The sequence below is a fragment of the Schistocerca cancellata genome, chromosome 3, assembly GCF_023864275.1.
Source record: "Schistocerca cancellata isolate TAMUIC-IGC-003103 chromosome 3, iqSchCanc2.1, whole genome shotgun sequence".
Taxonomy (NCBI): Eukaryota; Metazoa; Arthropoda; class Insecta; order Orthoptera; family Acrididae; genus Schistocerca; species Schistocerca cancellata.
This window is the reverse complement of record NC_064628.1, coordinates 366,434,130-366,461,408: the sequence shown is the minus strand read 5'-3', so window position 1 is coordinate 366,461,408 and position 27,279 is coordinate 366,434,130. Positions and strand designations below refer to the sequence as shown.

The window sequence follows — 27,279 nt, the reverse complement described above, 5'->3', positions numbered from 1 at the left end:
TTGGTTCACACACGAAAGGTGCCAATTGCGAAGAAGGCAGGGGTTGTCAGGGTGAATATTACCTACCATCGTTTTGATACGTTATGGTTGCAAAAAGCTAACACGAGTTATTTGCAGAAGAATGGAAAGAAAAGCAGAAGTCGAACTAAGGGGAGATCTACGTAGATTCCCTAGTAATGTAGGAATACGCGAGGCAATACTGACCCTATGGCTTATCACAGAAGACAGACTAAAGAAAAGCAAACTCACATTTGTAGCAGTTGCAGATTTAGAGAAAGCTTTAGACAATGTAGGCTGGATTACTCTCTTTGGAATTCTTAAGGAAGGAAGCATAAAATACTGGTTGTTCTAGGGGGGATGGACGATATTCAGCGATTCGAAGCAAAAAGTCTAGGAAACAGGATATAGAACAATGAGCACTTTTTCATGTTCGATACTGTGAAACAGTCCCATCTTTCACAAGTACTTTCTTTTCCATGTTTTGAGATGTGGCAACATGGGCTGAAATAGGAAAAAATGCCCAGTAAAGTGCGGAGCTATAAGCGTACTTTTTCATCTTTGCTATTGTGGAACACATCTCTGCTGCTGAATATGATCATAGCTGTTAAGATCTGCTCTTTAGAGCCCTTGTTTATATGAAAATTTTTTCTTGTTTTGGTCCATACCATCTCCTCCCAAGAAATTGAAAGCAAAGAGCTTGTAGTAACAGGAATTTGTTTCATAGAATCGAAGATTAATATGTACTCGTAGCTCTTCAGGCATGCATTTTAGAGCCCATGTTTACTAGAATTTTTGCTTAGTGTAGTTGTTCCTGTCATATCTCTGAATATTGACAATTCCTTCTCGGACACGCTGTATAGGGAGCGGTAAGTTATCTACAACTGCCGGCCAGGGTGGCCGAGCGGTTCTAGGCGCTACAGTCTGGAACCGCGCGACCGCTTCGGTTGCAGGTTCGAATCCTGCCTCAGGCATGGGTGTGTGTGATGTCCATAGGTTAGTTAGGTTTAAGTAGTTCTAAGTTCTAGGGGACTGATGACCTCAGAAGTTAAGTCCCATAGTGCTCAGAGCCATTTGAACCATTTTTATCTACAACTTTTACAGAAACCAGACTGTAGTTATGAGAATCGAAGGAGGCAGTAATTGAAAAGTAAGGGAGACAAGATTGTAGCCTTCTCTCTACGTTATACTATCTATACAGTGAGCTAGCAGTAAAGGAAACTAAGGAAAAATTTGGAACTGGTATTGAAGTTCAGAGAGAAGAAATATAAACTTTAAGGTTTGCCACTGACATTTTAATTCTGTCGGAGAAAGAATGGACTTTGAGGTTCAATAGACAAGAAGGAATAGTACCGTCGAAAAATGTTATGAGATGAACGCTAACAAAAGTAAAACAACGGTAATAAAACTATATCAGGCGATGACGAGGGAAATAGGTTACAAAATGAGACACTGAAATTTGTAGATGAATTTTAATATCTGGGAAGCAAAAAAACTGACGATGGGAGAAATAGAGAAGGTATTAAAGGCAGTCTGGTAACAACAATAAACAGAAGTTTCTGAAAAGGAGAAGTAATTTAATGTGTAATGTAAATTAGGGTTTAAAGATGTCTTTACTGGAAGTATTTGTCTGTAGTGTAGCCTCATACGGAAGTGAAACGTGGACTATAATCAGTACAGGCAAGACGAGAATAGAAGTTACTGAAATGTGATGCTACAGAATAATACTGTGCTCGCGCAGATCGGATAAATAATGAAGAGAAACTGTATAAAATCGGTCAGATAGGAAATCTATGGCATAATTTCACTAAAGGAAGGGATCGGCTAATAGGACACATTCTTGGCCATCGAGGAATGGTTATTTTGTCAACGGGGAGGCGAGAGGGGACTTGGGGGTAAAAAATGTAGACTGGTCCACAGTAAGAAGGTTGATGGATGTGCATGGCTATAGTTATGATGAGATGAAGAAACTTACACAGAGTAGAGTGATGTGGACAGCTGCATGTAACCAGCCTTCAGGCTGCAGATCACGACAACAATTACAGCACCGGAATATGTTCATTGACTGGTAGCAGCTTTCAAAATAGCCACCACCTGAGTCCATAAAAGTCGGCTTTCGTTTCTTCCACTGCTCAGATCATTCATGTCGTTTCCCATTATGTTGCGTTGGAACTCTAGAATTACAGCGGAGGGCATCTTGGCTGTACTACGCTGCTGAAATGAACGATTCTCATGCAGTTTGCCACAGTGTGGATAGAGTTCAACATCCAAAAATAGTCTCAGACTGATATTAGTAATACCACCACTCTGGTATCATTTTTGTTTGACAATATACGAGGGGTTGTCATAAATTTGTAATTATCACCTGAAAAATTAATGTTACGTTATTGCGTGTTTGCTTTGTTAGAAGGTAATGTCTGCAGTCTAGGCACATATTTAAATCTCCACGTCACAGTACCGTACCACGCTCAAGAGAAGCAAAAACAAAATTCATACAGTGGAGAACCGTGCTGCAATTTATTTTCTGCGTTTTTAGGTGAAAAACGCTGCAATAACACATGAAGATTTGGTGGAAGAATACGGCAAAAACAGACCGTGACATTTAACAGCGGCTGGGTGGCGCAAGCTCTTCGGCTATGGTGAAAGAAGACTGAATAAAGAAGAACTAAAGTTGCATTCTATCAAAACTACTGTTCGATAGTTTTGGTGCTGAACGTAAGTGACACAGTAAATGGTAAGATTACTGGTAGTATTGATAGGGAGAGAAACATGAATGAACATGAGGGAGAGGAACTGTGTTTTGTTTGTTTTGCACATAATTCGAACCACAAATCGTTCAGTGTTAGTCCACAGTCTATTTTATATCCATACAAAATACAAACTGCATTTAATAAGCAAAAAAAGAAAAAAAAGGAAACAACAGCTGCTTGCGAAACTTCTGCGCTTTTATGTAATCAATGATGGAGGTTTGTTCGTAAAGTAAGCTCCGATCGGTCGCGAAATGAAAACCAAAGAGAAAATAAAAAATTCTTATTCGCAACAGTTAGCCACACCTTACAGCTACCTCTCTAATAGTCGCCGCTACGACTTAGACATTTGTCATTGGTTTGTACAAACTTTCCAGTACCCTTGTTACAGAAAGTAGCCGCATGTGCTTTCCGCCAATTCTCTACGTTGCTCTGTCTTTCGTTGTTTGTGCTAAAATGTTGTTTTCGTAGCCAACGGTTCATGTGAGTAGAGGTGAATGTGATTTATTTTTATATAATAGTTAGGAGGACATCCATGCGGAACAAAAATGTTCCATAAGTTACACGTCCTTTCATATATCCACAGTTAGTTTCTAGAGGAATCTAGTAAGACATCGACCGAAATGAGGTAATCTCCAGTAGGTATGCAACACAAGTAACATACTGGTAATGCGCTTATGATCTTAGCTGATCAAAGCTACTAGGAAAACTACTGTAGTCCGCGCTTATTTACGGTAGCCTACAGTGTTGTTGCTAGTTCTTCCAGGTTATATGGCCGTGGTCCATGGAATAGTTCTATTCCTATTCGACGCTAATTGTTCAAATTTCTCCATGTAAAAATTGGAAATCGCAGGGCTCAACGGCTTACCCATGGCAACACCATCCACTTGCTCATAAAACTCCTCATCCCACTGAAACTGACTAGATGTGAGACATTGTCTAAACAGAGCGGTAAAATCTTCAGGGAAAACCTACCTTATGTAAACCACAACTTCATTGACCGGTATCATAGTAAACAGAGATACAATATCAAAACTGACCAAAATGTCATCAGGAGCCAAGGTTAGACCTTCAATTTTCTCAATAAAATGACGTGAATCCTTCACATAAGAATCAGTCTTACCAGTGTATGGTTGTAGAAGAGTAGCTAGATACCTAGATATTTGATAAGTAGGGGAATCAATCGCACTAACAATGGGTCTCAGAGGATTTATTTTGTGAACTTTAGGTAAACCATAAAGTCTGGGACACTTAGCTTCACTCCTTAGCAAAACTTCCATGGACCACGGCCATATAACCCGGAAGAATTATCAACAACAGTACCATCCGGTCGTGAAAGCCTTCATTGTAAGCCTACAGTGTGTTTATAACTCAAGGAAAAACGGAATGGCAGACCGTATCTCAGTTAAGAAACGAGATTCACAAGAGAAATGGAGGTACAGGTACTTGAAGACCGGTGTTTTACAATCAAAACCGTAGGAGAAACAATGAAAATGAGTCACAGATCTGTTTTCAGTTTATTGCACGACATTTTGAACTCGACGATGTCACACATGTTGCTTCCTTGTGCTATAAAATTTTGCCGTATGCCCCGTATTTTGCTGACATGGTAACCAGTAACTTTTTTCTGCTTTCTCAGAGGAGGAACCATCCTGTGTCAGGCATTATCAGAATGATGATCAGGAGATTTTCGTGGAGGAGCGTTTCCTCATCATCATAAAAAAAAAAAATGGTTCAAATGGCTCTGAGCACTATGCGACTTAACTTCTGAGGTCATCAGTCGCCTAGAACTTAGAACTAATTAAACCTAACTAACCTAAGGACAACACACACATCCAGGTCCGAGGCAGGATTCGAACCTGCGACCGTAGCGGTCACGCGGTTCCAGACTGAAGCGCCTTTAACCGCACGGCCACACCGGCCGGCCTCATCATCATCATCTTGGACAGTTTCCAGACTCCAACCGGGTCTGTTTGGAACATAGGCCTCTCCATCGTCTTCTGTCTTGTCACCATATCTCCGTTTTCACCTTGGTCCAGTCTTCTGTTTCCGAAACACTCGAAATGCGGCCTTCTGCAACCAAAGTTTCCGCCAAGTCCTCCCTCATTGGGAAAATGTGTGGCATTGAAAGGTTAATATGTAGAGAAGAACTAACATTGTCACCATTTTTGCTGGCCGCATCTTCATTTCCTCAGTGTGTTAATTAAAACTTGAAGGCTACCTCGAGTTATTGGCAGAGAGAAGCACTCGAGTGGAGGTATGCGGCTGTTTAACTACAGAAGACTGTATGAGCACGAAGACTGGTGCGAAAAGACAGCGCTGACAAATAGCGCCGCAGTGCCTAGTTACGTATACACCTTGCTGCACATCCCACCGCGCCGACGGAGGCGTGCGAGGTTTTATCAGCGGCCGCAGGTCTCAACAGCGCCTGCGGATCCGCCGCATAAAGATGTGCTGGCGCCGACTTCTGGCGGCTGTCGGGCGGTGGCGTCTCGTGAATTGCAGTAAACGTGCGGCGGCAGCTACCGGTGTTAAGCACAGGCGGAGAGATTAGCTCGGTGCCAGTCTCGCAGGGCGGCAGATGGACATAACTTCTGCAAGTACCTGTCAACTTTATGTGAGGCCATTGCGCCTTCCGTTCTCTCTCGTCTTTATAACTCGCGTTTCGCCGTAATGAGAACCTGCAGCACCTGACAGCAAAGACTTTCGCGACATAGCTGTGCTTCGAATGCCGCTACGTCTGCTGCCTCGCTCTTCTGTAAGGATAACAGTCTGCACAAACGACCTGCCGTAGCGCAGAATTTGAATAAGTAGCGCTCAGAAAAAATGTTCCACCGCACATAAGCCAGCCTGGCGTCAAGTACGCATGGTGTATTACCGTTTCGAAACTAAGAAGCTGAGCGGTTTTGGGAATAAGTCTGAACAAAGGAAACGAGTGGTAATTAATGTGGAGGATGGCAACAGACTATAGACATCTCAGTAAAAAGTAAGGATGGTGGATAACGGGATGGTTTCGCACTCACTGCGGTTTCCTCGAAATGACGACTGCTTACAGCGAGAAACATCTATATTTACTTCTATATTTGTATTTTTTCTCACCAAGCTTGGGCAGGTGTGTGGTGAAGGGTTCATGGTACAAGGTGTACATACGAAATTTCTCTGATTTACAAATGCAATTAAAGAAAAACTATAAGAGATAGAGACTTGCAGTTTGCAGCATCATGTAAAGCAACTCAAAAATTTTTATGCGAATTTTTTTGAAAAGAATTCCTTTTCTACTGTTTCAAGAGCTAAATAATTATCAGAACTGATGACACCTCAAGAGAGCAACCAATGCGTGGTGTGGTATGCGTAAACAACCCAGTCATATCTAAAGAAACTTCCAACGTGAATTTAAGATATAGTGACCAGACATTAAGCCGATTAAGGCTTGGTAAAACAAGTTCCTAGCCAATGAGAGAGTAAGCGAACAATCAGGTTCTGGCAAAAAACGGGCATCTGATGAAACTGTAGAGGAAGCCAGAAAGACCTTCTAACGGAGTCCATCAAAGTCAGTTCACCGAGGATCACGAGAGCTAAACATCCGTCACTGAAAAAACCTTAAATATATTTCTCATACTACCTCATAGTTTTTTAACTGCATCTGGAAGTCAGGGAGGTTTCGTGTGGTCACCCTGTATCTCAGTACTATTTTCTGTCGCTCCTGTTCCAATCTCTGGCGGTACTCGTCTCTGATTACTGTTAGTACCCCTCTGCATGGATCATAATTCCTCTAATTTCAGTATTGTGATCAGAAGGGGATATGCATATTGGAGGAAGCAGCGTATTTCTCACCACGTTTTGAAACGTAGGCCCTCGTAACTTTGTAACTCTCAACGTGATGCATCTTTAATTTCTTGAGCATTCCTTAGGCAGATCGATGACAAATCGTGCAGCTCTTCTTTGGAGCTTGTCAATCTTCTCCAATGCCGCAGTTGTTAAGGGTCTCAAACTAACGAACAGTACGCGAGAATAATTCGAAAAAATGTTTTGTATGGAGTTTAATTCCCGGCTTAAAGGTAGGATGCCAAAGAATCCTTAGATAAATTATAGTCAGACTTCTGACTTTCCCAAGGTAAGATTTATGTAGTCGTTTTACCTGAGACCACTCGGGATAGATATTCCAAGATATTTGTCAATTATATCTGAATTCAGTGACTGATCGCCGATCGTGTAATCTAACTACATTTTTCTGTTTTTGTCTATAAACGCCAATTACAATAACTGTAGAAATCGCTGTTCACTTGCAGGCCTTCCTGCGTTTCACAACACCTTTTTATGACGGAGTGATCTGCTGTACCCGCCTTTGATTTTGCGAATATCCCCAGAGAACATAAACGTTGCCCGCAAGGTTATACATACGCTTTCTTATTAGAAGTAGCAGGACTCCTTTATGTAAAGCGCAACTGACCACGAAATTCCAAGATATGACGGATGAAGGAGGAGAGTATTGTGTTGTCAGTAAACAAGCAGCAACAGCAGAATGGATTGGTCAGGAGATCTGAGTGGCTTTGATTGGGTGGTAGTTACTGGATGTCACCTGAGTAACAAATCCATCAGAAACATTTCAATCCTTCTAAAGCTGCCTAAGTCTGCTGCTGGTGATGTTTTTTGGTAGTGGAAAGGTGAAGGGACAACCACAGCTAGAACAAGACCTCATGTGCTGTCCGTCAGGGATCGGCGAGAATTGCGCAGAGTGGTTATAAATCAGTACAGTTCATTCCAAAGTGCAACTAGCAGTCTAGCAAGTACAATTACTGTGCATATGGAGTTAAAGGGAAATGGGTACAACGCTCGAGCATTTCCCTGTAAGTGGCACAGGCTAAGCGAGCCCCGAGATGGCTTAAAGAGCAACGCCACTGGACAGTGGATGAGTGGAAACGGATGATACGGAGTGATGAGTCATGCTAGACACTGTGACAGTCCAATGGCAGGATCTGGGTTTGGCGGATACCTGGGGAACTTAGTGCCATCATGTGTAGTGCCAACAGCGAAGTACGGAGGAAATGGTCTAAGGGCATGGCGGTGTTTTTCGTGGTTAGGGGGTGGTTCCCTTATTGTGTTTAAGAAAACGCTAAATGCGGAAGAATATGAATACATTTTACACCTGTGTACTATATACAGTAGAAGAGCTGTTCGGAGACGATGGCTGTTTGTATCAGCATGACAGTGCACCCTCTCATAAAGCAGCACTTATGAAGTAACGGTTTATGGTCAGTACCATTCCTGAAATGGACTGGCCTGCCCAGAGTCCCGATAAGAACCTGGAAAAACACTTTTGGGATGAGTTAAACGTCGACTTCGTTCCAGACTCCAGCGTTCATCATCACATTTTATGGTTTCGGCTCTTGAAGAAGATTGGGTTTGTGATCAGTACCATTCCTGAAATGGATTGGCCTGCCCAGAGTCCCAACATGTGCCCAGTAGTACACCTTTGGAATGAGTTAAAAGTCGACTTCGTTCCAGACTCCAGCGTTCATCATCGCAACGTTTTCTGGTTTCGGCTCTTGAAGAAGATTGGGTTTGTGATCAGTACCATTCCTAAAATGGATTGGCCTGCCAGAGTCCCAACATGAGCCCAGTGGTACACCTTTGGGATGAGTTAAACATTGACTTCGTTCCAGACTCCAGTGTCCATCATCAAATTTTTTGGTTTTTGCTCTTGAGGAAGATTGGGCTGCCATTCCTCCGTAGACATTCAGATACCTCACTGAAGAGCCCCCAACAGAGTTCAAGCCGGCATAAGCGCGAAGGATGGACACACCTCACAATTACTGTCAACTAATAAGTGTCTGTATATTTTTGATCAGACAGTATATCTCTCCAACACTTGTGCTCGTATCACACTTCTGTGATGTATGCTGGACGCTAATTTCATATTAGACAAGGTCTCTCCATACAAAAATCCGGCTACACACTGTTGAAGAAATGTTTGTAACTGTTCGCGCTACAGATTATATTTTTTCCAGGAGTCCTGCCACGATAGTCGCTTTAACTGCCGCGCGTAGAATCGTAAATGATTCTCCTTTGTGGAAGTCCAGCGGTATAGTATCGGTAGATCTAAGCAGCATGCTCAGGAATATTTCTCAATTAGTTCTTGTCACTTCTGCGTTAAGAAATGTGGATTGCCCTCAACCGTAAAGCACTTGTAGCACTTTACTGTTTAGCTGATCTGAAATTAAGCGACAGGAAGACTATCATTGTCTGGCATTATGGTCCCATATCACACACAGTACTGCGCTCACTGATCAGAGTGCTCTTCATGTAATGCATGCCCAACTCTTATAGATGTACATCCCTATTGTTTCCTGAATGACACACATTCCTTTTCTGCTAACCGCAGTTTTATGTGCGTTATAGAGGCGAAGAGCGCACAAACGTTGTTTCAGTACTAGTTTTCCCATTACTCTTTTCGAATGCAACACACGCGGAAACACGATATCCATATTTATCACGAACAGACGAAATAATTGATTGATCAGCCCCGTAATATTTTCTGTCGTGAAAACATTCTCAATTTCCCACTGGCACTTTTAATTACCTTTCCATCTTCCAGCGACAATCGCGGCACAATTCTATTTATTGATTTAAAAGTCACATGGCAACGTTAGCGTACCATAATTGACAAAGTCAGGAGAACAGTGTGATACAAACTGATTTATGTAATAAAAAATCATTTGCTAAACGGAGAACATGTTTTTCTATCTGTTGTGTGTTTCTGAAATTATCAGGTTTAATATTCATAGCGCCGAGTATGCAAGCCGAAGGAAATTTCGCTTAATGATTTGTTGCCAACTGTTATTCGCATATTGCAGTTCGAAAACTAAAAACTATGCGCTAATTACAAATCACCAGCTATATTAACAAACTTCAGCATTGTTGCTAGCAATACAGTCATGATCGGTGTCTTTAATTCTTGTTACTGCAAGAAATAGCACAGGAAATTTGAAACTTTCCAAGAACTTTTATTCACAGCAGTGTCAGGAAAACTGAAAATCGCACCCGATGTTTAGGCAAAACGAATATTTGTTTACAGAGACGCTGTATAAACACAACTGTGGAGGATTCCTCATACATGACTACATTGTCAGGACACAGATACACATTTGCTGAGAAATAACACAGTTCCAGTAATAATAATAAGTACATACAAACATATAAATTTTCGGAATATTATTCCGATGAATAATATAACATTTATACATAGCCCTGTAATAGTCGTTTAAAAACACAGTAGGAGAAAAGGGCCTGACAGGAACCCCACTGATTGCGTAAATGCGTACGATGTTTATCGGGCTAACATGTTTCGGTGTTATGTGTGTACTTACGGCGCAGAAATGGTCAATAAGAAGCTAAAATTAAAACTAGCAATAAATGCAGGGTTTGTTAGTTACAGCTGAAAAATTAACCAAACATTTCGCCTATGACCCTGCAGCTGCATTGGTGATATGTGGAGTCTTGGTAGTGCTGTATCTCTAGCTAGTGGTTACCAGTTAAAACAGTGATTCGATAATTATAGGTGGAAAAAATGTTAGAAGCCGACCTCTGGAAAATCAGTTTGGATTCTGTAGAAAAACAGGAACACGCGAGTCATTACTGACCCTACGACTTATCTTAGAAGATCGGTTAAGGAAAGGTAAACCTATGTTTATAGCACTTCTAGACTTAGAGAAAGCTTTTGACAATGTCGACTCTGAATACTCTCAAATTCTGAAGATGGCAAGGGTAAAATACAGGGGACGGAATGCTATTTATAATTTGTACAGAAACTAGATGGCAGTTACATGAGTCGAGGGGCACGAAAGGGATGCAGTGGTTGAGAAGGGAGTGAGACATGGTTGGAGCCTATCCTCGATGTTCCTCAGTCTGTTTATTGAACAAGCAGTAAAAGAAACAAAAGAAAAATTTGGAGAAGGAATTAAAGTCCAGGAAGAAGAAATAAAAACTTCGAGATTCGCCGATGACATTGTAATTCTGTCAGAGACAACAAAGAACTTGGAAGAGCAGTTGAACGAGATGGACTGTATCCTGAAAGGAGGATATGAGATGGACATAAACAAAGGCAAAACTAGGATAATGGAATGTAGTCAAATTAGATCAGGTGATGCTGACGGGATTAGATTAGGAAATGACACATTTAAAGTAGTAGACGAGTTTCGCTATTTGGGCAGAAAAATATTTTACGATAGTCGAAATACAGAGGATATAAAATGTGGACTGGAGATGGCAAGGAAAGCGTATCTGATAAGAGAAATTTGTTAACATCGAATATGTATTTAAGTGACAAGAAATCTTCTCTGAAAGTTTTTTTGTGGAGTGTAGCCATGTTTGAAAGTGAGACATGGACCTTATATTTTTCCCTGAGAGATTTAAGTCTCTTCTTTATCTACGATAATGACTAAAGCGGAAGAAATGAATTAAAATTTGTGCTGCGGCCGGGACTCGAACCCGGGTCTTCTTAATTGCTAAGCAGAAATGCTAACCATATGGTTAGCATTTCTGCCTAGCAATCAAGAAGACAGGGCTCGAGTCTCGGCCGCAGCACAAATTTCAATTCATTTCTTCCGCTTTAATCATGAAACACAGACGATAAACAGTTTAGACAGGAAGGGAATAGAAACTTTTGAAATGTGGTACTACAGAAGAATGCTGAAGATTAGATGTGTTGATCACGTAACTAACGAGAAGATAGTGAATAGAATTGGGGAGAAGAGGAATTTGTGGCACAACTTGATTACAAGAACGGATCGGCTGATAGCAGATTCAGAAGGATGCAGGTTGCTGTAGTTATTAGGATATGAAGAAGCTTGCACAGGATAGAGTAGCATGGAGAGCTGTATCAAACCAGTCTTTGAACTGAAGAGCACAAGAACAACAACAACAACAGGTGGAAGGTTAGAGATATTGTGACAATCATCACAGTTCGTTGTACCTTACTGAGCAGGTGTTGTTAACGCTTTCAGTGTCCGGAAATAGAGATATTGTTTAAGACTGAGAATGTAGATCACAGGAGGTAATGGGCTATATTACCAGAAAAAGCTTTTTTAATGACGAAAATCTACAGCACTTAGTCACGACATGACTGAATCACTAAAAGACAGCATGGTATGAAGAGGGACAGTTTAAACTGATATTGAGATACGAAACACTCCAGTTTGTGGCGACTGTGTGGATGTTAAGGAACTTCGTATAAAACAGTTCGTTATTTTTTTTTGCAGTGTTAATAAATACCTTCTTATAGCGAAACTTTTTCAACTTCCAGGCTGATCTTTAGCCTTTTGTTGAATCAATAAACAATGAAAAGTTTTATTCTCTCTGTCGGTTAGCGTAGTAATAAGTTAATTTCGCGTCTAGAAATCGAGATTTAGAAAAAAAATCTCGGTATCAGTTGCATCGATGTATTAATTCGTATCTTTGCCGTGTTCTGTCTTCCTTGACGAGATCTCGATCCGACATCTCATACATCTACCCAATAGCAAGCAAGAATTCGACAAATATGTTGTTTTTTTGCAGTTTGACTCTAAGCATTATGAAGTATGAGACAAGAGCAACTATATAATGACAAACACAAGAAATACCAAAAGAAACAATGCGGCTTTATTGATAGGGACTCCACTATACACGACGCTGAGGTAGATGCCGCTTTCAGCCAGTCAACCTTTTGATATGGTGCAATTGTTAGGGCCCTGGAATCGTCTTCGGGAAGGTTTATTTTGAAATCTCACTTAGACTGTCCTGATACACATTTTCGTGGTTTTCTTTAAATAGTTTCAGAGAGACACAGGAAACCCTCACTTGCCGAGTTGGCAGTCGAGTTCCTTCCTCGTCCAATTGTGATAGTAATCCATCTTCAACAAATTCATCGATGGTGGAATCGTTAAACTCTCAACTTTCTTCTGCAGTCATCTGCCGAAGTTCTCAGTCCATCACTGAGAAAGTAACAAGGTAGAAACCCAGTTTCTCTAATTGGAAGTAAATTTGCGGGACAGGGACCAGCGTTAACACATCCTAGGGAATTTATAGAAGAGTTTATTTTTTCTCTATGTTTCTCCAACGATGGGGTTAATGGGGAGGCAACACTGTCACAGTTGAACTAGGAGGAAGATCGACATTGGACTTAATGAATCTACTACTCCAGGATCTGTCTGAAGCTATGTAAGAAAGACTACGGGAAATGTATTATCGTCTTTGCTTCGTGGAATATCTGTGTCATGTACTATATCAGTTAATATTTTTCAAACACAGTAGCAAAGTCTTGGTACATATCTGCTAAAAGAAAAATTATTTCGGGTCAGGAAGGTATGCAGAAGAGATGAGTCGTTGGAATTCTGAAATTATATGACATGTACATGAGTAACAAACACTGGAATCTTAGAAATGCAATTTCATAATAATAATTCTGATAAAGTTTCAGTTTACAATAGAACGACTATAGCGAAGACTGGGTCGCATGGTAACAGCAGTTAAAACAATGTGGTTACGTAAGTATAGGTGACAATAGCCCGAGCAAGTGACCTTTCTCTCCGAAATCAATTTTGTCGACAAATATTCATAGAATGGGAAAGGTGATAATACAACAGCTGCTTGTGAGTAGTGTAGACACTGTCATTGTGTTATGTGTGCGCAACATTCACTGATACTAATTCTGATCTCTAACAGAACTCAAATCGAAATGGTAATCTATCGTTAGAGGTTACGGCTTCTTTCTACAAGGTGTCTCCGTGACGATAACAGAAGCTTTTGGAATGGCGAAGAAGGGTAAATGTATCAATCTAAGGCATCCTGGTCTGGAGAAAACCTAGTCGAAAACTAAAAGCGAAAATCGTACTGATACTTCTGACAGTAGGATACATGTACCGGTACTGCTTTTGCTAAGATAACATGGTGGGCATCTTCCAGAGCTGGTAGTGTGGACCAAAACTAAATAACGATGTCTAGTAAACATGCCCTCTAAAATGCATACCTTAAGAGTTGTGGGGACATGTTCAGTAGAAGTGTTGAATGCTACTGACAAGGGATTTCAAATTGATTCTATATTTCTAGATTTCCAGAAGGCTTTTGACACTGTATCACACAAGCGGCTTCTAGTGAATTGCGTGCTTATGGAATATCGTCTCAGTTATGTGACTGAATTCGTGACTTTCTGTCAGAGAGGTCATAGTTTTTAGTAACTGACGGAAAGTCATTGAGTAAAGCAGAAGTAATTTCTGGCGTTCCCCAAGGTAGTTTTATAGGCCCTAGGTGATTTGCTGTTCGTCCTCTATATACACGATTTAGGAGACAATATGAGAAGCCGTCTTACGTTGCTTGCAGATGACGCTGTCGTTTATCGACTAATAAAGTAAGCAGAAGATCAAAACGAATTGCAAAGCGATTTAGAACAGAAATCTGTATGGTGCGAAAAGTGGCAATTGACCTTGAATAACGGAAAGTGTGTGGTCATCCACATGAGCGCTAAAAGAAATCCATTAAACTTAGGTTACACGATAAATCAGTGATATCTAAGGACCGTAAATTCAACTAAATATGAAGGAATTACAATTACGAACAACTTAAAGTGGAAGGAACACGTAGAAAATGTTGTGCGGAAGGCTAACCAAAGACTGCGTTTTATTGGCAGGACACGTAGAAAATGTAACAGATCTGCTAAAGAGACTGCCTACACTACGCTTGTCGGTCCTCTCTTGAAGTATTGCTGCATGGTGTGGGATCCTTACCAGACAGAATTGACGGAGTACGTCGAGACAGTTAAAAAAAGAGCAGCACGTTTTGTATTAACGCGAAATAGGGGAGAGAGTGTCACTGAAATGATGCAGGATTTGGGGTGGACATCATTAAAACAAAGATGTTTTCGTAGCGGCGGAATCTTCTTACGAGATTCCAATCACCAGCTTTCTCCTCCGAATGCGAAAATATTTTGTTGACGCCGATCTACGTAGGGACAAACGATCGCCATAGTAAAATAAGGGAAATCAGTGCTCCCGCCGAAAGATGCAGGTGTTCTTTTTTCCTCGCTCTGTATGAGATCGGAATAACAGAGAATTATTGTGAAGGTTGTTTGATAAACCCTCTGTCAGGTACTTAAATGTGATTTGCAGAGTATCCATGTAGATGCAGATGTAGATGTGTTCCACAATAGAGAAGATCAACAAGTACTCATGGCTCTTAAGGTATGCACTTTAGAACCTCTATTTACTAGACATTTTTTCTTGTTTTGGTCCATACTATCAATTATGGAAGCTGTGTACCTTATGATCTTAGCAACAACAGCACTGGTACATGTATTCCACCGTCAGAGGTATCAGAAAGATTTTCACTTGCAACTTTTAACTAGGTTTTTCCCGGACCTTGGACCTTAACTCAAATTGATACATTTACCCTTCTCCATAACCCTGAAAGTATGTAATATCATCACGGAATCACCCTGTATAATGTCGGGCAATATTGCAGAATTGGGGGGAATGAGAGGCATAATCTGTTTTACGTACCTCGATATGATATGAAGGCAGAGTACAAGAAAACGCTTGCTGTGTGACACATTCTCCTATATAAGACGAAAAGCGGTGTGCTGCTGTAGCTGATGATAGCTGAGTTGTGTGGAAATGTTAGGCTTCGCGGTCATCTTATAAGGGGATTACGTTCAAATTTGACGTATACGGGGAGCTTTGCTGGAAATGAAAGTGACAGAAGTGAGAGCTCCAGATGGCCAACTCTTCAGAAAAAATGGCATTTTTGGCACTGTAGGGCGAGCCACGAGCCGTTTATGTTATACCAGGCACCGGCGCAGCGGAGAAAGTGCAAGATTGCAAACCGGAGATCGTGGTATAGGACCCGTATGCGGAAACATTTTCCTTTTATTGATTTTAAATTTTCACTTTACTTACACTGAAAATAAACCGAAATAATGCTCATTACATTACATTTACTAATATCTTCATAGAAGGCATGAAAAGGAAAGGCAAAGGAAAGTTTACGATTACAAATACGTTAAGATTTTTTTGAAACATTGCTCTTGGAAGTAACAGCGCATGTAAATGCTATTAAAATTTGTATATGATAAAAAAGTGGCTTATACCGCACACAATAATTATATTTTTAATGATCTGACGGGTTTCGATCAGTGTTTGATCATAGTGAGACCGTTACTCCATGCTGACTGCTAGAGATGATGGCCCGCACGGAACATGAACTGCTCTAGGATGGCGTGCAGAGCAACATTAATACAGCTTGAAAAGTCGTAATGCATAAGACTTTGAAGAGAGACAAATTTCGGACACGTCATCGAGTGTATTTGGATCTAGAATTGCAATAGCAAATCGTTCTTTCTCAGTCTTGTAATCTGCTTACACAATCGATTGTAGCATGTATGTTTATCGCGGAATGAGAATAGCGCCTTGAAGTACAGAGATGAGCCAGCGCAGTACCTACAATTCAGAGAGAATTCTGTCAAAGATAAAGCAAGTTAAAATCATCTAATTGCATTTCCCTGAGTGTAACTGACTGCTCACTGTCCACTTGAATTCAGATGATAGTAATATATGAGGTATTCAAAAACCAAGCTGTTCCGCCTCCTTCTTGTTCAAAATAGTTCAAATAGCTGTAAGCACTATGGGACTTAACATCTGAAGTCATCAGTCTCCTAGACGTAGAACAGCTTAAACCTAACTAACCTAAGAACAACACACACATCCATGGCCGAGGTAGAGTTCCAACCTGGGACCGTAGCAGCAGCGCAGTTCCGGACTGAAGCGCCTAGAACCGCTCGGCCACAGCAGACCACTCCTTTTTGTGATATGACCGATTTCTATTACAGTCAAATAAAGTAACTCTCAGGATGTCAGTATCTCTTTCTTCGTCGTGATCATGAGACAGACATTATCGTGGTCTCTATGAAATATTCACTGTAATAAATTCCGGACGGAAACAAATCGAATTTTTGCTCCGAAGGACGTGCAGATGTCATTTTATATCAGCCCAAAGACAACAAAAGACAGGTGCTGAACTTAATAACCGACAACAACAACAATATCACGCAGCTCCCGAACTAGGTGCTAAACGCACCCCGTGTACCCGTATGGAAGTCTTCTCTGTTGTTACACTCACTATTTTTTCCATTCATAACAGCACTTCTAATGTTAACGTCATGTAATACATATGTTTTCTTCATCACCTTTGTCCCCATTCGACAGTAGTAGTATTAATGATTCGTCATTAACGGAGTCTCACTGCCTTTCATTTGCATCGATCATCGTCTGTGCAACTGAAGCAACATGAAACGTCGCTGAAGCATTAATTCTTGTAGAAAAAATACGACGAGATATGATTTCCAAAAGGTATGACTGAAAATTAAAGTTGGATTGTACAGGCACGACATAAAAATAATGCATAATGAGGAGGAAGAAACTCAGGACCCACATCACGAAGATTGGTTAAAATTTGTTGCTAGGGGTCATCTTTCTAAAATAGAGAAACAAGAATATTTTTGACGTGTTAATTGGAGTAAAATCGTTGTTAAAACACTTATCATGTGAAATAAAGGAGAAAAATCCAATTTAACTCCAAACTGTGCCTTCTGTAGGCACACCCTTTGAATTTCGAATGGCATTTGTAGTATTGCGGCAGCTCGTATATTGGAAGAAGTATGGGCTTGTGAAATACGCTGGTATTACGGAAGTGAAGGCAAGTGCCAAGTCAGAAACTGCCAATAATGACGTAGATAACCTCTTTTCTTGACAAATGTCTAAATGTTGAGAGAAAGAATTGGAAGTGCATATATGTACAATAATCGTTCGTCGTGGATATTATTTCCTCGTCGTATCGCTTCTTCCCCAACATGTGTTTTTTTTTCCTACCACTTCTTTAGAGTTTATGTACGAAAATTCTACCTCAAAATACAGGTAAAGGAAATAAACTTTTGCTTAAATTAACATGGTGAAACAATCACTGCATAAGCTAAACGTGCGATACTCATGGTCTGAAAACCAATCTGGTCCACTGGAACTCCTGACAAAGCAAAATGGAAGCAAGAACTGCATAAAGGCAGTTTTATACAATTAATAAATCTTTTTCGGAGAAATTTGCTATATGTTTGTATAGGAATATCAACGGCAGATGCCGCACCATCAGCAAAAAGGAGAAGTGTGGATATATTCTCAGGAACCAGAAAGATTTTACATACGCGTACTTGCGTAACATTCCACAATGTCAAACCAGTGACGTTACTAACTCCTGCCATTTTGCGACAAAAATTGTGGTGCATCTCGATGTTATTACTGCTCGGAGCAATGAAAAGAATTGGCTGTGTAACGAGAATTGTTGACTGTGACAGATGTCACCGGTAATTTATTTTCCGGCCGCTGGAAAACAAGGCGTAATTCGTCACGCAGCAGGCAACAGACAGCCGAATGCGCGTGCATGGGTGCGTGGGCACCTCTGCGTGCATTACGTGCCTCGACGCTGAGAACCTTGGGAGCCAGATTCGTTCTGCGCCATACTTATTCAGCGCTAGAGATGCGCCTAGCTTTTGCGCAGCGCCCGTGACACTGATGTTTGTGCTCGCATTTCTCACTGCTCCAGAGGTTAAAGAGGTTATGGTCGCACACGGAAAACAGGTGTATGGGCGAAACATTGGGATAGGCGGTTTAAATCAGAGCGTAACAGTGCTTTTCCGGTCATTAAGGAACAGTGATGGGGCCGTCTTTGTGTGGTCAAGATGTTCGCGTAAGTCCATCTCACAGGTGGAGGCACTCCTAGCGGGCAAGTTTTACGATCGAAGCAGGCTCCGTGCTTTCAAGACCTCTTGAGGGAGTTCGTGAAAGCGGAGTAGCTGAGAAAAATTACGGAGAAATTCGTTGAAAGACCCAAGGACGGTATTGGCTTTGCAACTCAATTGGCTAGCGCTCGCAATATTTGATTTGTACTTAGATTTATATTTAGATTTGCATGTAGGTTCCAGACTGATCCAATTATTCTTTTAGTCACACTGTGAGTCTTGACAGGCTTTTTTGTGTTTGTGCTAGGATGAGGTTGTGTGCACTTGTACGTAACTGGGAAAAGTCAAGAGAACGCAACCTTGCATAACAGCGTGCCTAGTCACGTCCTGAAGTGCTTATTACATCATTCTCATCGTCTACTGTTTTGCTATATTTAAGATTATTGTGTAGAGGCTATCTGTACCTGTCATGAAAGTGACAAAAAAGTAAACAAGAAGGTCACATAATTGTAGAATACGCTGCAAAATTTACAAATCAACTTCACTAATTTCTGAACAATGCGTTTCTTCTTATTCCAAGTTCATGTATTCCCTTCAAAACGCCTCGTCACAAGGCTAAAGTATTCGAGCTCCATTTTTCTTTATGTTTTTTGCAATTTCTAGTCATTTTCGCGTTCTTCATGCTGTTTTTCTGTTTGAAAGATGATGTTACTTAATTCACAGGCTTTATCTTGCAAAGAGCAAGTGCAGATGAACGAGTTCTTCTTTGGTTTCGGAAAACCCTTCGACACTCCACCACACAGTTTGGTAACAACCGAAATAGCATCATACAACATCTGTTCACAAAAATCCGAGTGGATCGATGAATACATAAAATGATCAGATAGGACAAACAGGACCATGAAACTGTGCTACGAAAAAGTCATCAACAGCAAAATAACGTGTGGAAATGCAGAAAGACTTGCAGAAAATATACTTTAGTGTAGCGAATGGCAGCGCTCTTTAAGTACGGATAAATACAAAATAATACTCATCACAAGAAAATGAACACGATACTCTCAGAGTACAAGGTTAATCTTCGTACATCCATTGCTGAAATAGAGGACAGTGGGACGTCAGCTGGTATAAAACTATATTAAAAATGCAGAAATTCCTCCAGCTGTATTTAAGGTGTCGATTTTATTTTGGTAACTAGTTTCAACGTTGTAACAACGTCATATTCAGGCCCATACACTTGTTGGCGTTAACTGCGTGCGGCTGTTACAACGTTGAAACTAGATGCCAAAATAAAATCGACACCATAAATACAGCTGGAGGAATTTCTACATTTTTAATATAAATACAAGGTTAATAGTGAGCGTCTGAGGCTCATAAAATCATTTAAATTATTAAGGATAATACCTTACAATAATGGTGAAATATGGCGTACACGTGAAATCAGTAGAAGGGAAGGTGAATGAAGACTCAGATTTGTTGGAAGAGTTTTGCGTGAGTGTGGTGGGTCTGTAATGGAAATCGCATACGACGACTAGCATGGCGAATTTTATAGTACCGCTGCAGTTTTGAGTTCCTCTCAGGTAGATACAACAGCATACATCGAAGGAATTCAGAGACCACTGATCACACTGTAAGAGATCAGTATACCCCTTACAAAAGGCGTGACAGAGATTCTCGCCGACTTTAAACGGTCATCTCTGGAAGAACAGATACACTGTTCTCACAAAATCCAACTTATGAAGAAAGAGTGCAATAGTTGCGTTACCACTATCGTATATCGCCTCGGAACGGTGAGAATAAGATTTACAGTATTTGTGAATAATTGCTTTGACAGCCTTTCAGTAACATAGCGTCTATCAGTATGAACTTCTAAATTGGTGGTGACATTTTTTGCCCTCAGGTTTTGCTGTCAGCATTTCAGTTTCTTCTTAAAATTGATATCCAGACGACGAATGTCGTGACACGATCCAGCACAAAGAAAATTTTTAACAGCACAACAGGTAGAAGCGTTGTAGATTTTGAGTATGTACCCTGCACATGGAACTGTCAGGTAATCAGTGAATTCTCTACAAAAATGGAATGTTAGAAAGAGAGGCTGTCTTTTCGAGATCAAATGATCAGCAATGTTAAAGTATAATCTCTGGAAACCAGCACATGACAGAGAGGCTTGTACTATAATGCTGTTGACTTTATCGTACCAAACTGTTTCAGTAGCGCCTCAAATGGCATAAATTCAGTTCTGTTTGCTTTTTTTTTTCTTTTGGAAAAGGTGCACTCGTAACTTACTTACGTAGGAGGTACTTCTGTGTGATTTCTTGGTGTCAGTTGCTACTGTTTCCTAAATTATAATATTCATTTATCACCATGCATCTGACAACTCCTAAAAGAAATTCTTTGTTTCTTTTTATTTACACAGAGTGTTAGATGTCAGATGACGTTTTAAAACCAACATGATAGGTCTACATCTTAAAGAAAAACAATCAATATGTACATGTGATTTAATGAATATCCTATGTTGAGTTACCATGTTTTGGAGTCTGAACAATCAAAGATGGCCTAAGTAGTCGGAGAGTCATAAATGTTTTATTAGTTCTCATGTTACATGTAGATTGACGGGGGAGAGTAATGCTTAGTTTTAGAGGATTTTTTAAAATGTGATTTGAAGGTTTTGGTAACTTATTAATTTGATACTTCTTATTTCTGTAATATTTCTACTATTTATTTCTTTTCTACACCTCTTCAATTGAGTAAACGCCTTAGAGTATTAAGAAAATAGCGAACGAAATATTCAAACTGTTGAAACATGTATGTATCAAATTAATACACAGCCCGCTATACATAAATATAAGGCAGTTTATGTAGCATAAAAGTATCAGTAACGTTTAAAATAACTGACTTCCACTTACGGATATTGTCAACCGTTCATGATATTTCCATTTAGCAATAATCTCATGAAAATATCACTAAAATCTCATACGACATTTACACTGTTCGAAAACTGAAAGTTGCTGCGGTTTCATCATTGATTACATTAACTCATTCTGACACTACAGAAAGACCAGTTTTTACATAAAGCCTCCGATAGTAAATCTGTAACCACGAGAACTTGCTAAAATTCTTCGATTGTTCAACACGATCAATATTAATGGAGATAACGTTCTTGAAATGGCTCTGGGAAGTACTGAATCGAGGATTTTTGTATTTTTGTAGAACCTTTACCCAGTTCCGCAAGGGGAATCCAATGTATTTGCAGATTTTTTTATTTTTTTTGCTTTCATTGGTTGTATGTTTCTCGAGGCAGTAGCAAAGAGAGCTTTATTGAAAATACTCAGGAAATGGTGCTTTGAATAACATTTCCTAAATGTGAGTTGATGCACATTATTTTCCCATAAATGTCTGCCTATAGAATTTTGAGTTTATTACTTTAACTAGCAGCTGTTATTATATGAACTCTTTAGAACTACAAAATTCATGTATGGGCGAAACTTAACACCATGCGCACAGTTACTCACTAGTCAAATTTCTCGGTGGAGTTTATAAGAACATAATATTAATCACAAACAGCAACTTTTCTTCGTGTTCTGCAACGTCAAGAAAGCGCGTATTTGTTGTAATTAGTCCTAAATTCTAATTTGGGGCTTGAGAAAATATTAGCAGTACATTTTTATTCATTTTTTGTGGAATTTAAAAATAGTACAGCCACAATACGTGATGGTTATAAAACACACTTAAGATGTCACTCAGATGATTAAGACCTACGAGATAATTCATATACATGTCTTATCGATGACACAGAGTTTATAAGTGGCAGCTGGTTGAAAGAGAGAAGATTTCTAACTAGTTACTCCCTTGCTACCTAGATCTGCAATGCCTGCAGTTTCACATCAAAAGCGATTAGAAATCAATTCTGTAAATTACCGTAAGCTACAGTACTGGTAAAAGTAATGGCTATAATTAATAAATTCTGTTGTATTTTCCCCACTCATTATGCAAGGCCAAAATACATTAACGCAATAATATATATATATATATATATATATATATATATATATATATATATATATATATATATATGTGTGTGTGTGTGTGTGTGTGTGTGTGTGTGTGTGTGTTTGAGAGAGGTAGAGGGTAGTTTAGTTTTTATTCATTGCATGACTGCAGATATTCGTGACGGTATTGTAACCTTTATTCGCAATTTTAACGTCGGTTCTTATCTCAGTATGATTTTATGCCAATCATCAAGGATGGATAAAGGTATGTGATTTTGAATCACAGAATATCACTAAGGAAATGTGATTAATGTTCTTTTATGAATCAGTACGATCACAGATTAAAAGAAAGGTAGTCTGTTTGTGACATTACTTGCAAAGGTGAAGACGTTGGAAACTCCGTCTATCTGAGAATCGCATCTACATGTGACAGGCAACATAATGTTATCTGGCTGTGAGAAACCAAAGCATCAGTCAGTGTTAGGCCTACTTCAGATAGATAGTTTCAGAGTCTCTGATATTGTTGTTGAATAAAGTGCATGGGAGATCGAAGACTGATTCAATTTTTTACGAATTTGCGGAAAAGTGCGTTAGAAATAGCGTAGGACATTAACGACTGAGTCTATGCTATCACGAATCTGTGGAAAAATACTTTATTCCCATTTGTGATGTTTGCAACTTCTTTATTTCTGTATCTTGTCGGTTCACAGAAGAAATGTTAATGAAATCATTATACTTCAAAAGAATTTATGAGGAAATTACAGAACACAAATTCCCAAATTGGCAGTTCATTACTTTGCTCGGGCGATGTAAATCTTGTAGAGGAGTCTAAACTGGTGACGACCTCTGTGTAGGAAAAAATAAAATGAGATAATATTTCTCGGAGACGAATACGTCGAAGGCAAACTTCTAGGCATACAGTATTGTTATATTTCGCGGTTTCGTAAAAGATGCTTACTATGTGTGAAATGAGACAGGTAACGGAGTTTTGTGAAGAAATGCTGAACTTATGGCTACGTGTATGCTCCACACAACAGGCTCTTATCTAGCTTTAGTAATGCGGACCTAGCGTAGGACGAACTTCACAGTTGACAGCTTTCCACCCAGCGATTAACAGTCTACGAACGAGCATGTATACTACTACATTTATTTCACACACTAATACATCTACTTCTGAGCAGAAGAAGGGGTTGTACCGACGGGATTCCTCAAAACTGGCGGAGACGTACGATGACGTTTTTAGCGGGCATGGTGAACTCTTAAATGATTTCGCGAGATTTGTGACACTTCTTAAGGTATTCTCCACGTGATACCTGCTGTAATTTTAATACAGACTCGATTACATGGCCATCCTAGAGGTCGATGTCGCAGTAACTATAAATGAGAAAGGTGTGGATTTAAATTGGGAATTAGAAAAATTAAAATGTATCGAAAGAATAGAATACAAACCTCCCAAAGGAGGTGGCATATACAGAATCAATGACAAAGAGGAAACTGGTCCTTGGGGGTCATGTAGTCAGGACTAACAACGGGAAAATCACTTCCAGGATCTGTATTGCTGTCTCTGGAGGGATAGTATACAGCGCCAAGCGGACACGACTAGTTAGACTTATCCTAACGATATTCACGGCAGAGATCAGTACAAGATTCGTATCGAAGCATCAGCTCCTCTGCAGACACTGAAAGCAGTAAAGATTCGTCTGGGAATCGGAGTGAAATTACGTCAGGGGCGAAAAAACGCACATAGCGCCAGGATGAGAGAGTGCTGGGCCAGAATTAAGAAATGCGTGGTGCAGGCCTAAACGAAATATAATAATAATCGTGATAGCCAAGATAATCAACCACAAATATGATTACGAAGTTATCAGCAACTTCCAACGAGAAATAATAGATCTAGTATTTGCTGTAGATACCGTAAACGTGTACAAAGACAAACGAACAGGACACATACTGGTACTGAATGACTCTGTTTACCTTTTATCAATAGCTTTACAACCGAGAAGAAGCGATGTAGTCAGCGTATTAGATACTACAAAGTAATCACGCGCATAGAACACTTACTGGTACTGAAACTGATCTGTGACAATAACAAGAGCAGTAGTCGACCACACTATTTACTTCATCATTGTCGGTTTTGCGAGTGAAATGTTCATTACTTTCTTCATCTACACTCCTGACCTCATGAATATAGATATATATGACAGAGTGATAGTACATGTCAAGCGTAATATTTAATCACAATGAGATGTGGTATTGACTAACACCAGCTGGAAAATAACAGTCACTATACCGACCAGACACGTTACGTGACTACCATACGCTACGTCTACTTGTTCGGCTCTTCATGGCGCATGCCCCGAGCTTCCTCGCATCACATCACGTTCGCATCATAAGTACCTCACTTACCTAATATCGTAGCCGTGCCATCCATAAAACAGAAACATTCGCAAAGTCTCGCTCTATTTCTGATGTGCGCTGTCCTGCACTCTGCGCACATTTCAGTGCCCTGCCACTTTTAAAGAGAAGTTGAAGCACATCCACATACTTTACCGTCCTCGCAACATTTGCCAAAAAAATTAGCGTGTATGTTAAGTTTCCCTTCAGTCAAACAGTAAAGCAAATGCTGCTATCTTCTCCGATTGCCACTTCATCCTCATTTCATTTCTCCATCAGTCACACCACATTCTGTTCCCCCAGCTACACAATGTTCTTAATTTTTCAGTTTTTTTTACTACATTCTTCTTTCTCTCCATGTTCTACCCATTCTTGCATCCCCTCAAGCCCACTGCTGCTAGCGCTCATATTTAATTCGTCTTTAGTTTGTCTTTACTGTTGTAGTTCTCAAGATCGAATATAGGCCTAACTTGTCTTTTGTTTCGGCACTGGTTATTTCATTGTAATTTCCATTTTTGAATTCTACATTGATGTAACTTACAACCCTTTTTCCTAATGAAAGCAATGCAAAATATAAGAAGTCTCTGATTACTGGTAAAAGACAAAATGATGACTATAAACTTGCCAGTTGAAAAAAATAATAATTTTCCGTTAGTGTTAATAACGGAAGTATAGTCAGACAAGAAGTTTCGCACCGATTTCTAGCTCCCACTGGCGGTCTTTTATGTAGCTTCAAAATTATGGATTCCCAGCTTTGAGAAATGGAGCTAGATTTCCCCACAGCTATCGTCATTGAGTTACGTGTCTTAGTTTTCGCAATTGTGAGCTAATCCAGAACTTGGCTTCAAGCAAATCGAGGGTGGACGCGTTTTTGATTGTTCTCTACTTACGGACCATGGTTTTCTGAGCGATGTTAGGCCTACTCTTTGCAGCTCTTGAAGAGCTGTCACCCTAAGGCCAACTCTACTTCACCAATTGATGGCTACGTGTACGCTGCCCACAACTGACACATAACCTGCTTTTTTTTCTTTTTTTCCTCTCGTTGTACTAATACTGACAAGGTGTCAGGATGAACTTCGTGGTTGGCAGGATCCTTCAAAATTTTTATATTCCTTAAGACACTATTAGATGAGGATTTTTTTTCAATGTGGTAATAGGTTTCTGCCAGGCAGTATTGTCGTCAGTTGACGGCATATGACGCAAGCGGGATCCGTTGCCTTGTCAACAATACTCGAACGCAATGTGACTTTAGTCTGACGTGATTACTGGCCGGTCGCAAACTGTTACGGCATTGTGCAGTGACGTGATTTGCCAAAAAATATACAAAGTGAACGAAGAACTGTCAACAACTTATGGACGAGATAGAGTGTAATTTTTTTCGAAAAAGGCGCGTTGTAGTGAATCAGCCTTCAGTGACAATTTTATATCGTCGACGAGCGAGCAGTTGTCAGCAGTATGGTGGCACGTAGAAGCACTTGTTTGAGGCCGAAGGGTACTTTCCGCTGGGGGACGGTGTTACTACAGCTAAACACAGTGCGACGGGCGACTGACCTGCGGGCGAGCAAGGCAGGCTGGGCAACATGGCGACAGCGGCGGAGCTGGTGAGCGGCGGTGGCACCCCTGGCAGGTCCATCTTGCCCCAGGAGGGCGCGGTGCGGCTCGGCAGGCAGCACAGGCTACTCAGGTCGCTGCAGTTGGCCGGCGGCGCGAGCGCGTTCGTCGTGATCAGCATGTTCACTGGCTAGGCGCCCGTCTGCGTCCGCGTCCGCAGTCTGCTCACTCCACCCCGGGCCGCCTCCATCCACCGCAGAGAGCGTCTGTGTAGTGTCCGTGGGTGCGCGGCGCGAGCACGGCGGCTGGGAGGTGGCGCTGAGTCACGGGCCTCGAGGAAGCGGCGACTGCGCGGTCGTGAGTGAGCACGGCGCGCTTCGCTTGCCGCTGGCGCGCGGGCGGCGAGGGGCGCCAAAGACCAGTGGCGCGCAGCTAGCGCCGCCCTGGACGGGTGGAGGGGGAGCGGAGGGGCGGGGCAGCGCTCCGCGGTGGGGGGAGCGCGCCCTGCCACTGCCCGCTGCGGGAAATCAATTACCGCCGCGATGATTTCCGCGCCGATGACTGCGAGGGGCGGGCCTCTGCCGGGCCGCCGCTGCCGCACTACCGCACGACTGCGTTTCGTGTTTCGCACGGGACCAACCTCGGTCGAGTGTCCTCGACTGGAAAGGACGTCAGAAACGAGCTTCGGGACCGGATTTTACCTCACGGCACTGTTTACGGCCCCTTAATAATGACATCCACCAGCACTTGTGAACATGGGGGATAGATGAAGAGTCAGCAGGTGTATTGTGGACTTCCTTGCACAGCTCTTTCTCAATATGACTCACGGTAGCCTGGTCTCGATGGTAAAGGA

At 41.0% G+C, this 27,279-nt stretch overlaps 1 protein-coding gene across 1 annotated transcript in view; it reads right to left on the bottom strand.

Moving 5' to 3' along the window:
- The window catches only part of LOC126176310 (NK1 transcription factor-related protein 1-like), a 292,898-nt gene extending 266,097 nt beyond the window's left edge, over nt 1–26,801 (bottom strand). The window contains exon 1 of the mRNA XM_049923461.1: nt 26,427–26,801. Coding sequence (XP_049779418.1) covers nt 26,427–26,607 — 181 coding nt within the window. The 5' untranslated portion in view covers nt 26,608–26,801. The remainder of the gene's footprint in view (nt 1–26,426) is intronic.
- Nucleotides 26,802–27,279: the final 478 nt, after the last annotated feature.